Raw genomic sequence first — 15,451 nt, forward strand, 5'->3', positions numbered from 1 at the left:
AAGGGTTATCTTCCTCTAATGATGCTTCTAGAATACCCAATCACCAGGCTCTAGACTGTGACCAACAGGATCCCGTGATTGGGATCAGGGAAGTCTTCTTTAATCTGTTGATGATATGCTTAAGCATAAGTAAAGACAGTATGGTCCTGGTCCTACTAGCACGAGGCAAAAAGGGATCAGCAGAAGGTTGTTTATACAACCTGGTGACCATATCCTGCGGAGTTTCCCAAAAGGGGTGCTTCACACAGTCAGGAAGACCAAAGGCAATACCTTCAGCCAGGGAAGTCCAATGATTTCAGCAAGTTTAGAAATTTTAAGTTTGGGGATCCCATTAGTTCTCCCAATGGTGCCTGATGAGTCAAGGTGATAAAGACAATGATAATTCCAAAAAGTTTGTGAGGTTTTCATTGAGCCTCATATGATTTGGCAAGTAAAATGTGGACTTGGCAATGGGTACTTGATCACTGGAGACTGTGGAAGCTCTACCCCAGATGGAAACACCTTCTCTGACTGTGTCTTTGCCACCGTGAGGGCATCACCCTGGCAGCAGGGGAAAGCTTCAGCCAATCCAGAACACACAAGTGCAGTGACAAGAACATACCGACAACCCACACAAAGTGACAGTTGAATGAAGTCCACCTTCAGGTTTCAAAGGGTCCAGAGGGAGGAGGCCTTTGAAGACAAATAGTTTTTCTAGGATTATGGACTTGGCAGATCAGACCCTGCTGCAGACTCTTTTTGCAGTTTTATGGAAGTCTCTCCTCCAATGTCAATTCATAATTTGAGATCATCTTAAATGCTGTATGGTGAGTTTAGTAATGCAAAAACCAAAAAGTGGGGTTTGTCAGGGAACCAGGAAGAACCAAGCAGTGATCTTGGGGTTCCCAGGGCCCCAACTGTTCATTTAATTTACAGTTTACCCATCTCAATTTCTGACTCAGGAGCAGACTATTGCCATGTTACATGGACATCAGGATGGCAAAAATCTGGCAATGAGGGGTCATTTTTTTTTTTTTTTTTGCAGAATGGATTTCATCTATATTTGCCAAAATCTTTATAGATTTTTTGCTGTTGCCTTTGCATGAAAGTTGGCTGGGGCATTTACCTGACACTCAGGTTCAGTCTTTCAGTGTGAGCCTCAATTTTGATGACAGCAATTTCAGGAGGTGAGAGGATAGCAGTAAGAAGATCATTCACTTGTTGCCCATTTTTGACTGAGCCCCAGAGGACATCAGAAAGCCCCTTTGTTTCTGTAGCATCCTTGAATCATGGACAACCCCCAAGGCATACTGGCTATCAGTATAAATATTAAGTCTGTCCATCTGATAATTGACGTACTCTGGTCAGGGCATGGAGGTCTGCTTGTGGCATGGATGTAGCTTGGGTTTCTTCTTTCAGGCGGGTCATATTGGGTAGTAATAGCACAGCCAGCCTGGAAATCCCTTTTTTATTTCTACAGTATGACCCATCACAAAGGTTAGGTCAGGAGTAAAGGAATATCTTATCAATCAGGACACAGTATCACAAAATGGGACATTAGTACCTTGTGGTCATGGACTCGCCTTCCTCAGGTAGAGGTAGTAATGTAGCAGGACTAAGGGTTTTGCAAATTTAATAGCTTTTTTTAAGTTTATTTATTTATTTTGAGAGAGAGAGAGAGAGAGAGAGAGAAACTGTGAGCAGGGAAGGGGAAGATAAAAAGGGAGAGATAATCCCGATTAGGCTCTGTGCTGTCAGCCTGATATGGGGCTTGATCCCATGAACTGGAGGATCACGACCTGAGCAGAAATCAAGAGTCAGAAGCTTAACTGACTGAGCCACCCAGGCTCCCCAAAGGCATTGCACAGTTTAAGACACAGATTGGGTGGTGAAAGCAGAAATATCTCATAGGAAGTTAGTCTACTTGCAAGAAATGTTGAGTCAATTCTGAGTTAAGAAGACTTTGGACAGTGGATGGACTTCACAAATAAATGTCATTTCCCAGGGTCAAATCTGATGAAGGTTTCCCTTGCTTTGCAGTTGTGACTGTAGCCTTAAGATGGCTGGGTAGGCATGAGCAATTCAATCAGGTTGTGTACTGTACGAGGTAATAGGCAAATAACCCTTATTACCATGATTTTGTATGAGTGTTCCCAGGGCCTGATTATCCCTCTCCTGCACAAATACGATGAAAGGTTTTGAATAGTTAGGTGGCCCCGAGGCAGGCAGTTCTTAAGGTGCTTGTTTTAGTCTCCTAAAAGTCGGCTCCTCTTTGTCTTCCCAAGGAAAGTATTCAGGGACGGAAATTGTAGTCAGTTCCTAGAGTGGGGTAGCTAATAGAGAAAATTTAGGAGCCCATAGGCCGCAATAACCAGTCAAGCCTGATCACCACAAATCTGTCACCTAGTTGTGGGTGTAGGAAATTCCTGGATTAGCTTAATTCTTTCGGGAGACAGCTGAATTTCTTCAAGGCTTAGATAATGACCCAGGTAATGAACAGTGTCTAGAGATAATTATAATTTTTTCTTAGAGACTTTGTGTCCCTTTTCAGCTAACTGCTGTAGCTAATAAATGGACTCATTTATGGATTCCTCTTTGGTAGCTGAGCATAACAAGAGGTCATCTACATATTGCAAAAGGGCTGATTTCCTGGGGAACTGGAGTGTGCTTAAATCTCAGAGAAGTGCTCTAGAGAGGTGAGAAAGAGCCTCAGTGAACTCTTGAGACATGACTCTCCAAGTAAGGCAAATAGATACTGGCTATTGGGGTCTCCAAGGATGTTGAAAAAGGCTAAACAGAGGTCCCCGGTAGTGGACCATTTTGAGTCTGGTAGAACTTGTGACAGAGGGTGTTCAGGTTTGGAATGACTGGGAGATGGGGAATAAATGTCTTATTAATAGCCCTCAAATCCTGGAAAACTCAGCATCTGGTCCATTAGGTTTCTAGACAGGCAAGATTGGACGGCTGTTGCAGGAACTGGTACAGGGAATGATTAGCCCTGGGCAATTGGGTCTTCTATGGGTTTGAGGCCTTGTACGGCCTCAGGCTTTAATGGTTATTGAGGTAATTTAGGGAGAGGTTTTGTTACACTTAGGAATGTGTAACAGCTCAGCTGCTATTTTGTGAGCTTTTTCTAGTCCCTGAGATGTTGAAGACCAAAGAGCTCAAATATCATCTGTGGAGTTTTGCTGTCTTGCTTACTGTATCCATTTTTGGGCTTCACCATGTCCTACCAACATGTGGACATGGTGATAAAGACATGGAAGCCTGGGGTCATAGGCACAGATAAGGACTCAGATTCTTATAAAAACTTTCAGGTTTCCTCCCTAGGTTTAGGAATTTCTTTTTCTTGTTCTTTTTTTTCTTAATGTTTTATTTATTTTTGAGAGAGAGATAGAGACAGCATGAGCAGAGGAGGGTCAGAGAGAGAGGGAGACACAGAATCTGAAGCAGGCTCCAGGCTCTGAACTAGCTGTCGACACAGAGCTCGACATGGAGCTTGAACCCACAAACTCTGAGAACATGACCTGAGCCAAAGTCGGATGCTTAACCAACTGAGCCACCCAGGAGCCTCTAGGAAATTCTTTAATTACAGCCATTAGTTCAGTCTTTGACCAAGGGGTAAAAGATACCTGAGAGGTTCATTTGTAACCTTGGTGGTTTTATTTAATTTTAATTTTATTTGTTTTTTAAAGTTTATTTATTTACTTGAGAGAGAGAGAGTATGTGAGAGAGAGAGAGCCAGAGGGACAGGGAGAATGTGAGCAGGAGAGGGGTGAGAGAGGGAGAGAGAATCCCAAGCAGGCTCCAAGCTGTCAGTGTGGAGCCTGATGTGGGACTTGATCTGTGAGATCATGGCCTGAGCTGAGATCAAGAGTTGGACCCTTAACTGACTGAGCCACTCAGGTACCCCTGGGTAGTTTTACTTTAAAAAGTAAGTGTCCGATAGTCTCTTCAGAGTGGAAAGGATGTTCAGACAGAGGATTAATAAAACCTGTGTTCTCAAGTGAAAAAGGGTGGGGGAACAGTAGGAGTTATAGCAGTCCTGTGGTCTTTTGTTCTCCATACCTCTTGTGTCTTTAATTTTTCATTGGCTTTTTGTAACCAAGTCTTTTAATGAGGCTATTTTGGAATCTTCAAACTTTTGGAGACTTCTGCATACCAATTAAAGTAAACATCCCATTCTGTGTGTTTAACTTGAGACCCACTTGCTCTCAAGTGCATTTCTTATTTCCCTTTAAAAAATGTTTATTTATTTTGAGAGAGAGAGAGAGAGAAAGAGAGAGAGACCATGAGCTGGGAAGAGGCAGAGAGAGAGATGGAGAGAGGATCCCAAGCAGGCTCCATTTGTTAAGTACAGAGCCTGACACAGGGCTTGATCTTAGGACTGTGAGATCATGACTGAACCGAAATCAAGAGTTGGATGCTTAACCAACTGAGCCATCCAGGCATCCCTTTCAAGAGCACTTTTAAAATAAGTGATCTTATCTAATTGGAATGTTCCTCATAATGGCCATTGTTACTCTGGGTTCTTTTTAGAAAAATTTTGCCACTTTGCTAGACACCTGCAGTTTCTAGGACCATAGTTCTCAGACATAAAATAGATAAGAATGTGGCGAGGTGGATCTCTGGATATGAAGGACCCCCTCTCTTTTAGCTAGTAGGCCTTTGGGTTTCTTGGAGCTAAACTGATACTCAGATTATCTATCACAGGAGTCTTCTTGGAATGGTAAGTACTTTAACATTCTTTAAATGCTCAACCTCAGCCCACCAAACTTTTCAGCCTGGCTTCTGAGATTATTATTAGCAACTAGGCCTTATTTAATACTTAATACCTGAGGCCTCCCATGGGACCCATCCAGCCCAAGTCGGAGCCAGACAAGCCAAAGTTGGACCCAGTCCAATCCGAAATCAGACCAAGTCTGGTTTTTAAGTTGGACTCAGTCCAACTCTGGCCTGTAACCACCAGCAGTTCCCTTGTGGAATGTGGAGATTAGAAGAAGGATTGAACCAGCAACCTCAAAAGAATAGGGACTGCAGAATGATTCCAAACAAATGGGGAACTAGAGCTGCCACCAAGCGGTTCCCGACATGGATCTGGTGATAGAACCAAGGGCTGGGCTTTCCAGTGGAAGGGAACTGGGGAAAACAGTTAAATCAGCAGCTTGATGCAGGGAGTGGAGCTCAGAACTGAGAGGAAGTGACCAATGGCCCTCAGAAGCAGCAAGACTACGAAGTGTTCTCAGGCACCACTCCTGTTTCTTGTTGTTCCTCAAAGCCACTGGAAGTCTCCTTTGGTCCCCTTGCTGCCACCAAACTGTCAGAGAACAAAAATTCAATGAAGCTAATTTGAAGATCTACTTGCCTTTATTCAATGGTCATGAATTGAGCAGCATCCCATCTAACAGACAGAAGTGTGCTCCAAGGACTTACACAAAATGGAAGGCTTTTATGGGCAGAAATGGGGTGGGATAAGGAAGTTATTAGCAAAAAAAAAAGGGCAAGGATTGTTTTAGGTAAGGTCACCTTCCTTAGAGGGAGGGGCTGGGGTCCTTAAGCACAGTACCTCACTAGTGCTCATCAGGAAATTTCAGACTGACTGGCTTAAAATCCCACTCCTGCGAGAGGCTGAAATAACAGTGAGGTTAGGTGTTAAATCTGGGTGGGGCTTAACAGAAGTGACTCTGTGTTGGACCTGTTGCTCTTTTTAAACAGCTCTGAAAATTGTGGATATCTGCCTAGTGGGCAAAACACTCCTGTTTCTTCCTCTCAGTTCCAGTCACCAAATGTGTCCAGTTTTTTTCCCCCCACACCAAACAATTCTCTGATTCTCCAGACATCAGCTGGGTGTCCTACAATTTAATTCAATTCTGACACTATCTACCTGTAGTTAGCACCAAACCCCACAGGTTAAGGGCTCAGTCTCACAACATTGGCCTCACAACACCGGCCTCACAATCGCAAATTCAGATTATCACCTGTGCTTCTGACCACCCAGCTGTACATTAGGAGTTCCCACACCTCCTCTTCAGGTTCTATCATCTGCTCAAAGAACTCAGGAAAACAGCTTACTTACCAGATTATAGGTTATAATAAAAGATTATTATAAAAGAATATAACTCAGGAATAGCCAGATGCGCAAAGCAAGGTATATGTAGAAGGGGGCCGAGCTTCTGTGCCCTAGCCAGGCACACCACCCTCCCAAAATCCCCACATGCTTACCAGCCTGCAATTTCTCTGAACCTTATACCCTTTGGTTTTTTTATAGAGGCTTTCATAAGTAGGAGTGGTTGATTAAATCACTGGTCATCAGAGATCAATTCAGCCAGAGATTGCAGGGTGGAGCCCAAAGTTCCAACACCTGGTTGTTTCCTCTGGCAACCAGACCCCATCCTAGGGCTATTGAGGGGCTTTCCAAAAATCACTTCATTAACATAAACTCTGTTGTAATTAAAAGGGGCTAGTTATGAAGAACAAAACACTCTCCTTTTGTCTTTGTGGCTCTTATCACTTGGAAATTGCAGTGGTTTTAGGAGCTCTGAGCCAGGAATAGGAAGAAGACCAAATATATATTTCTTATTAATAATCCAATGGAGTATTACTCAGTTATCAAAAATAATGAAATCTTGCCATTTGCAACTATGTAGATGGACTAGAGGTTATTATGCTAAGCAATGTCACTCAGTCAGAGAAAGACAAATATATGACTTCACTCATATGAGGAATTTAAGATACAAAGCATATGAACATAAGGGAAAGGAAGCAAAAATAGTATAAAAACAAGAGGGACAAAACATAAGAGGCTCTTAAATACAGAGAACAAACTGAAGGTTGCTTGAAAGGTTGTGGGTGGGGGGTTGGGCTAAATAGGTAAGAGGCAGCAAGAAGGACACTTGTTGGGATGAGCACTGGGTGTTATACATAGGGGATGGATCACTGGAATCTACTCCTGAAATCATTATTGCATGATATGCTAAATAATATGGATGTAAATTAAAAAATAAATTTTAAAAAATCATAACACAAAAAGAAGAAAATCACAGTATTGTGCCTGGGTGGCTCAGTTGGTTAAGTGTCTGATTCTTGATTTCGGCTCAGGTCACAATCTCTCGGTTCATGGGATTGAGCCCCACATCAGACTCTGCTGACAGTACAGAGACTACTTGAGACTCTCTCTCTCTCTCTGCCTCTCTGCTGCTTGCACATGTGCTCTCTCTCTCTCAAAATAAATAAATGAACATCAAAAAAGATAAAAATGAAAATCATAGTATCACATTTGTTAATCTCAAATAGGTTAAATTCCAGACATCTTGAGTAATAATTGTCAAATTGATAAAGTGTATTGCTTATCTTTAATACAAGGGTAAGAAAAGAGTAGGGAAAGGAGAGAAAGTTGGACATCTTTTGAAAGCCTTTATATTCACTGATTGGAGAACGTTATCCACACATCTACTCCCAGATGAGGAGGAAGTGATTTAAAATAAGGTACTTCATAAAGAGCTAAATGCTTTCAATTTGAACAAGGATGGAATCAAGCTTCTGACAGCTGACTTTTTTTTTTTTTTTTATGTGGATCCTCTTTTAGGAGGAGTTACTAGCAGACCTTCATGGAACAACTGCTTTTAAGGATTTCATTCTAAGAAGGGGCTACAGAATGCCAAGTGTGAGTAAAGGATCATTTCAGAAAGACTTGCTGAGGGGCTCATGGTTGTTGATGGGGCAGAGTCAGCACCCTCTCAAAAGCAAAATGCAGTTGACTCTTGAACAACACAGGCTTAAACTGTGCAGGTCTACTTACACATGAATTTTTTTCGATAAATATAGTATGATACTGTAAACATATTTTCTCTTCCTTATGATGTTCTTAATAACATTTTTTCTTTAGCTTACTTTAATGGAAGAAGACAGTATATAATATATATGACAAAAGATTTATGTTAATCAACTGTTTATGTTATCCATAAGGCTTCTGGTCAACAGGAAGCTATTAGTAAAGTCTTTGGGGAGTCAAAACTTATACACAAATTTTCAGCTGAGTAGGGGTTGGTGCCCCAACTCCTGTCATATTGTTCAGGGGTCAATAGTACCTCTCATACCAGGGCTTAGGTTCCTGGAAGGAAGGGCATGCTTTTTCCTAGACAAAGGCCCAGAGATAGGATTTGACTTTTGCTTTTTTTATTCTACCTATTTGGTTTCTGCTGTCAGAGGTGCTGTCTCCCTGCTGACTTACCTGCCTTGAGTTTGGCCTTAATGGGGGCAAAGAGGAAAGGGTCTATTTGCAGGCCATGCACCTTGCAAACTCTGACTGTTCGTCAAATATAGTCAAATAGTCTGAAGTCTCTAGGAAGTCCTCAAGTGTCTTTTGCTTCCATGTCTAAGGACAGAGAGCTGTGACTTGGGTCAGGACAAAATGGAGTTGAGATTCACAATAGGAATTAGCCTGTGTGGATCAGCCTTGTATGGAAACAGACTAGGGCAAAAGTTCACTTCCCAGGGCCCACCAGTATCTTCGTATTTTTCCCTAGTTTCTCTTACCCCTCATCTAGTTTCCCCTTTCTTAAGTTGTAAGTCTAGCCCCAGCTGCCTCCCACGTGGAGCGGACACTCTTGGAAAACCATGTGCAATATGGATGGGGCAGCAGGTTGGCAGAGAGGACCATTGTTAGCAGGAGGGCCTCAGAGTGTAGAGTTCTGTGTCCAGACCAGCTCTGTCACCACAGTGAGAAAGCAGCTAGCCGTGCTGCTAACGTCATAGCTGTTAAGTTATGCATTTACCCAGGAACCTCTGTGTGCATATCCCATGGGTCTTTAGGACACCGTGCAGCCAAGATGGTCAGGAAGCTGGGAAATGGGACACTGGATATATTTTTTCCCATGAATGATAGAACTAACAATAGCTTGTACTTACTGGCAAATAAATGTGTTGACAAAACTCAGATATAGACTGGTTTCAAAGCTAAATGTGAGGGAAAGTCCAGAGTGTGAGGGGAGAAGGGTGAAAAGTCTCCATTACAGAACTGGAATGAAATATCTCCTTTAGTTTTGAGCATCAATAATAGGCCTGTGAGATATATTTACCATGCTTATATATATTTTTGTACTTATAGCTGCCTAATCTGTATGTGAGGGTCACATAAGTATACATTTACATACTTACATGTATGAAATACGTATGTTGATAATATTTTATATGATTACATAATTGCACATATTATATATTTTATAGCATATATAAATATATTTAAGCACAAGTATAATTATGTGATATATATATAAATGTGATGTGTGTGTATATATATATACACACATCATATATATATATACACATACCCACCCACATATGTATTCCTCTTGCCAAGGATTATATATAATCCTTGCTTATATATATATACTATATATAATCCTTGTTTGCCATTATAATAACTCAGTTCTGTCATAATATTTTTAGTGGCAGAATACTTTTTAAAAAAAATTTTGATTTGTCCCCTGTTGGTTTAATTCATTTTGTTGACGAACATTTAGTTCAATTTTGGGCAAAAAGAAGCCTGCCTGACACACTGACTAAACTTTTTAGCTGCATTAACTAAAGAGAGATGATGCCCCTGACATAGCTGAGTCTTCTGAGAACCCCTGTCATTCAAAACCCTGGAACATATTTTCTTCCTTTATTTTTACATCCTCTATTGTCTATTTCATCAATAAACTTTCAACTAAAAGAGAGGAAGGAATGTATTTTACTATATCTATTTTATATATATGTCATTAATATAAATATTCATTCTCTTTTTATTCCCCATAAGGTCTGTGTACACTGTACACACACATTCATATATGTTACATGAGCATAGGTACTTTATACACATTCTAGCATCTGCTGCTGGATTATCTACTCTGTTCATTACTCTTGGCTTCATTCTGGCTACTACACAGACGGGCCCCAGGTTTTTAATAGAAGGGATGAGCAGCACAGGGCTTTGCTGAGCTGAGCTGAGCTGAGCTGGGCTGGACTTGGGCACAGAACACATGGGAATTAGATTTCGGTATTTCTGACATGGCGCAACTACCTTCCAAAGTCCCACATCTATCATGGCCAGTTACCAACATGAGATTTGAGTACCAGGATATATGCCAGAGTGTGAGGTTGTGAATTTGTATATGGTAGTGGTTGTGGGCAGGGCTGTACAATTTTTGTTTCCCAATCTAATGAAAGTTTACTCATCTTTTTTTTTTTTTTAAAGTTCCTTGAGAAGATGTACATCAGGAAGGAACATTAATGTGAGTGTAATAAGACTTCTATAAAATAACACAAGCATCAAAGAATCTTGGGAATATGATTAGATCGATTTTATTTATTACATACTTGGCTATTTCTCTACCTCATTTTATTTTATTTTATTTTTAATGTTTTATTTATTTCTAGGAGAGAGACAGAGAGAGAGACAGCGTGAGTAGGGGAGGGTCAGAGAGAGAGGGAGTCACAGACTGAAACAGGCTCCAGGCTCTGAGCTGGCAGTCAGCACAGAGCCCAACGCGGGGCTCGAACCCACGAACCATGAGATCATGACCTAAGCGAAAGTCAGACGCTTAACCAACTAAGCCACCCAGGCGCCCCTCTCTACCTCATTTTAAACCTTAAATACAATTTATGAGTGGCCCATGGATGTACAACTTTGACTTGGCAACATCCATAAATTTCAGACTTAATACTTACAAACATTTCACAATGGCTGTCTGCTTCCATTAATCAATATCTTACGTATCATATCAACTGTGAGATCTTCACAGTTGATATAGTCTTTTCACATTTTTGTAGCATTGTCAATATTATTACATAGGTATATCAACCATTTGTAAATAATAAATAAAACCATAAGTAAAAGCAGAATTACTCTATTGCATTTTCCAATAGTATTATTTTCCTTGGTTTTGAGTGAACACCTCCTTTATTCTTTTTTAGAATATTATTTTCTTTAATTTTGAATTAAGCTTACTGAAGTTTTTCCCTTTTTAGGCATGTTAGTTTTGACAATAAATGTCATAAGTCATAAAGTTTAATGGTGACTCATGATGATATATCTTTCTATGTTTTTAATTAAAAATGTTTATTCATATATTTTTAGAGAGAGAGAGAGAAAGAGAGAGAGCCAGCGAGCACATGTGCGAGTGAAGGACAGAAGGAGAGGGAAAGAATCTCAAGCAGGCTCTTCACTATCAGTGCAGAGCTCATCATGGGGCTTGATCTCACAAACTGTGAAATCATGACTTGAGCAGAAATCTAGAGTTGGATGCTTAACCAACTGAGCCACCCAGGCACCCCTCAAAATGATACATGTTTTTAAATTAATTTTCAAAAAATTATTCTTTGTTAAAAATGTTAACGCTCATGCTAGGAAAATCAGAAAATATAAACTAACAAAAATAATATAGAAAATGTGACTAATTCCTATAGAGTCAGCAATAACCACTCTTAACTCATTGGAACATATCCTTCTAGATCTTTCTCTAGGAAACCCACTCTGTAGAATTTAATCAAAAAAGGAATTTATTAAAAGCATATTGAGTCCCAAAGTTGTGTGAGTTACTGCATCTGTCTTCACATACAAAATTTCTGGGCGATGACCTTTCATCCTCAGGACTGTTGTGATTTCATCTCAATCATCTGTATGTTGTACTGACTACATAGCAATCATGCCATAAATGAGTCTTTGCCATGCCTTCTGTGAGGCCAGACTTTAGGGTGATGGTGTACATGACAGAAGCATGAACCCCAGAGTGTCAGCCCACTCCTGTAAAATTAGTTACTTAGTGAGAACCGGTGTTGGATGGAATTCCATAGCAGCGAATAGACATTCCATACATCTATGAGTGCTGGTGTAGGCAGAGGCTTGTTAAAAAGGAAAACAAATCCAAATCAGAAAATGTAGCTATTCCAGTTAGGCTACTTTTCTCAGACTTCCTGGATGTTTTCAACTCATCACACATGCCCACATGTTTGGTAGCCCACAAGAGCAACAGAGGGCTAGCTGTTCCTCCCACACGTCCAGCAGAGGAGGAATCCAGTTCGATGAGACAGGCCGGGGCAGGATTTGGGCAATCAGGGCTGGGATTCTGACAGTCAGGTGCTGAGCAACAAGTGGTGTCGGCAGTGGTGGTCTGGAGAGAATTGATTTCTTTTCCTGGCCACACTGCTCCTGGCTTTGTTACATTCATGCCTAACTCATATCAGGCACTCAGATTTAGTTTTAATTGCTGGACAACTACATATTCAACAGAGGCAGAAGCCAGATCAGCCTTGGTGAGGGGAAAGTCCAAGTTGCTGAAACCCATGTACAGTCTGCACTTCTGCCTCCATGCCTATGTTGTTCATGAGATCACCAGGCAACGCTGAAGTGTCTGGGGAAAGAAGTGGGCCGAAGGGCAAAGGCTAGGTAAGCCTTTTCGCCTGGTTATTGAGCGCTTCCTCCACAGTGGAGACCTTTGATGGGGATTCACAAAAAACCAAATATCCTTATACTCTCAAGGATCCATTCTGAGAGATCTCCCGAATACCTCCTCCCCCGAGCATCTTTGTCACCAGCAGCCTTGCATTTGTGGTCCTTCCCAGTCTGGCTGCTGAGCTAAATCCTCAGCTACTGACCGGTACAGGTGACATATGCACCTTAGGCCGTTTCTCGTTTCAGACAAAGTGGTCAACAGGATGAAACTTTAAACATTCCCCCTCCTGGGAAATTCTCCCCAGTTGTTCTTGAGGGCCAGCCTGGAGCTGGGCTTTAGTGTTGTGGCGTCCACTTGCGGCTACTACGATCGTATTGTGCAGGTTGTCTGTTCAGAGACCTGGTCGTGGAGAACATCCCTAGGTCACATGTGTAGACTGAGGAAGAGTGGCCGTGTGAGAGGACTGGGCACTCCATACAACTTGTTGTGTCTTCAGTTTCTGCTCAAGCCCAATCCCATACAGAAAACTTCCACCTGATCATGAGAAGCAATATAATTTGGTAATTAAACACATGGACTTTGGAGCCAGAGGGCCTAGGTTCACATCAAGCTCTGCTACTTACTTATGAGCTCTATAACTGGGGGGCAAATCACTTATCCTCCCTCCGTGTTAGTTTTCTCAGCTAACATAGGGATAATAGCAATAATAACAGAACTGCCTCCCAGAATTTTGATGAAGATGAAAGGAAATGTTATGAGTAAAGTGCTTATAAGAGAGCCTGGCACAGCATGTGCGCACACTAAATGTTAGCTGACTTTACGGCTTGGTGGATCAGATGACCCCAAGTTTACAATGGGCACCAGTCGCTTGGTTACTTAATGGCTCATGATCAGACCCCCATATTTATCAGTGCCTAGCAACAAACCAAGATTGGTCTCTCAAAAGGAGAACAGTTATATGCCACAGAGTTCATGGCCAGGCTGCAGTAATCCCGGGGGGCCTGTGCTCTGCTTAGCCTTTCTGGATGTGCCAAAGCTCTGTTCTGCAGCCTTGTCTGCCACAGGTGTTTCAAGTGCACTGGATTCATTGGATCAGAGAGCAGAGATTCCTGGACCAACCACAAGCCTCTTGCTGCCGGCTGCACTCAAAGCTGGCAACCTCTCAGATTACTGAGGACAGGAGCTGAAACAGCACATCTAAATCTGGCCTTCAACTTCCAAAGAGAAGGCTAGTGCACCATTATATTTCATTTCCAACACCCAGATATAAGAGATGTAACTAACTTCAAGAGCATAGATACCAACAAAAGTTTGTTAACAACTAGAAAGTGATATGGTTTTGAGTTATTACCTTTGTTGTTAGTGTAATTTATTATTAAAAACATTTTATTAAGTTTATTTATTTATTTTGAGGGAGAGAGAAGGAGAGTGCAAACAGGGTAGGGGCAGAGAGAGGGAGGGAGAGAGGGAATTCTAAGCAGGCTCTGCCCTGTCAGCACAGAGCCCAGTGTGGGCTCGAACTCACGAACCATGAGATTATGACCTGAGCCGAAATCAAGAGTTGGAGGCTTAACTGAGCCACCCAGGAACCCCGTTAATGTAATTTATTTAGTCGTAAGTATATTTGCATTTTAATAATGACTGTGTTTACCAACCAGCTCACTAAATTCCTGAGAATTTATTAATTGACTTTTGTGATCTGATAAAGAGTCTCTAGCACATTACTGATGTGAGGATTAAAGCTATGAAAGGTGTTAGGGGTGGAGAATGTAGACAATCAGCTACACCAATCTCCTTCCTGATTATTTCCACAAAGGTCATTATAGAGCCCTTGTGCAAGGTGGGAAAAATTTTACACACAGGGGAGTAGAGAGCATCTGTCTGACAAGGAAGGCTGTGTTAGCTTCTGTCTGCAAGGAGCAGATGGCAAAATGGGATTTGAAGTGAAAGATTTCCTGGGAGAGGAAGCAGGAGAACATGGGAAGAGCCTTTAGATCATAGTGCATGTGTGATGCCTGCGGAAGGAGAGAGGGAAGGAAGAGGGATTGGGGCAGGAAGAATCTTGAACTGCAGCACAACTCAAATAACGATTTGGCCAGGCCACTGGGGAGTCTTCAAGTAAAAGCTGCCAAAAGGCGGATTCTTACATCTTGCCAGAATGCTTCCGTGCACTCCATCATTGGTTGGGAGCAGCCCCAGAGAGCATAGCCTCAGCGCAAGGGTGGGCATCAGCCTGGTGTCAGTCAGTTATACACCATGCAGCAAGAGATCTGAGTGGTGTATTTCCATAGGCTTGGGGATTTGGGGGAACTAGAAGCCGTCTGAATCTTCCCATGTATTCACATTTCAGCATTGAGGGTCTCACTCTTTCCCAAGCAGTGCTTTATCTTCACAAATGGGATCTGGCAAAGCTGTGAATTCAAATGATATTTTAATTCAACTCATTCAAAGGGTCCATTTGCCCCCCTCTTTCTCTCTCAGTTTAATAGCTGCAATGCATGAAATTCCTTGAGAAAGTCCTTTAAGGAGTTTCTGATTGGGGGGGGGTGTCTGTGTTTATTTTTAAAATGTCCACAAATTACTTGATGTTCTTCCCTTCAAAATATGATGTGTAACTCTGTTTCCCTGAGTGTGGGCTGTATCTACACTTGGTTTTTAGCAGGAAAATGTGGGAGAAATGATGATGGGTGATTCCTGAGACTAAATCATAAAAGACATTGCAGCTTCCTCCTTGTTCTCACTTGGATCCTTTGCTCTGGGAGAGACTAGCTGCTATGTTGTGAGGACACCCATCCTACCTATGGAAAGGCCCCCATGGAAAATTCTGCAAACAGCCATGTGAATAAACAATCTTGGAAGTGGATCCTCCAGCCCCATGAAGACTTCAGATGATACTGGAAGCCCTACTGACATCCTGACTGCAGCCACGTGGAAGATGCTGAGCCACAAGTACCCAACTAAGTTGCTTCTGAATTCTTGACCCATAAAAACTACTCCAATGATTCTTGTGTTAAGCTATTATGTTTAGGGATTATTTG

General features: G+C 41.8%; 1 protein-coding gene across 1 annotated transcript in view; it reads left to right on the forward strand.

Moving 5' to 3' along the window:
* FAM47E (family with sequence similarity 47 member E) overlaps positions 1 to 15,451 on the forward strand; it is a 41,392-nt gene extending 25,941 nt beyond the window's left edge. Inside the window, exons 7-8 of the mRNA XM_039230972.1 lie at positions 7,565 to 7,642; positions 15,073 to 15,451. Coding sequence (XP_039086903.1) covers positions 7,565 to 7,642; positions 15,073 to 15,111 — 117 coding nt within the window. The 3' untranslated portion in view covers positions 15,112 to 15,451. The remainder of the gene's footprint in view (positions 1 to 7,564; positions 7,643 to 15,072) is intronic.

This window comes from Hyaena hyaena, unplaced genomic scaffold (genome assembly GCF_003009895.1).
Source record: "Hyaena hyaena isolate Hyena2069 unplaced genomic scaffold, ASM300989v1 scaffold_54, whole genome shotgun sequence".
Classification (NCBI taxonomy): Eukaryota; Metazoa; Chordata; class Mammalia; order Carnivora; family Hyaenidae; genus Hyaena; species Hyaena hyaena.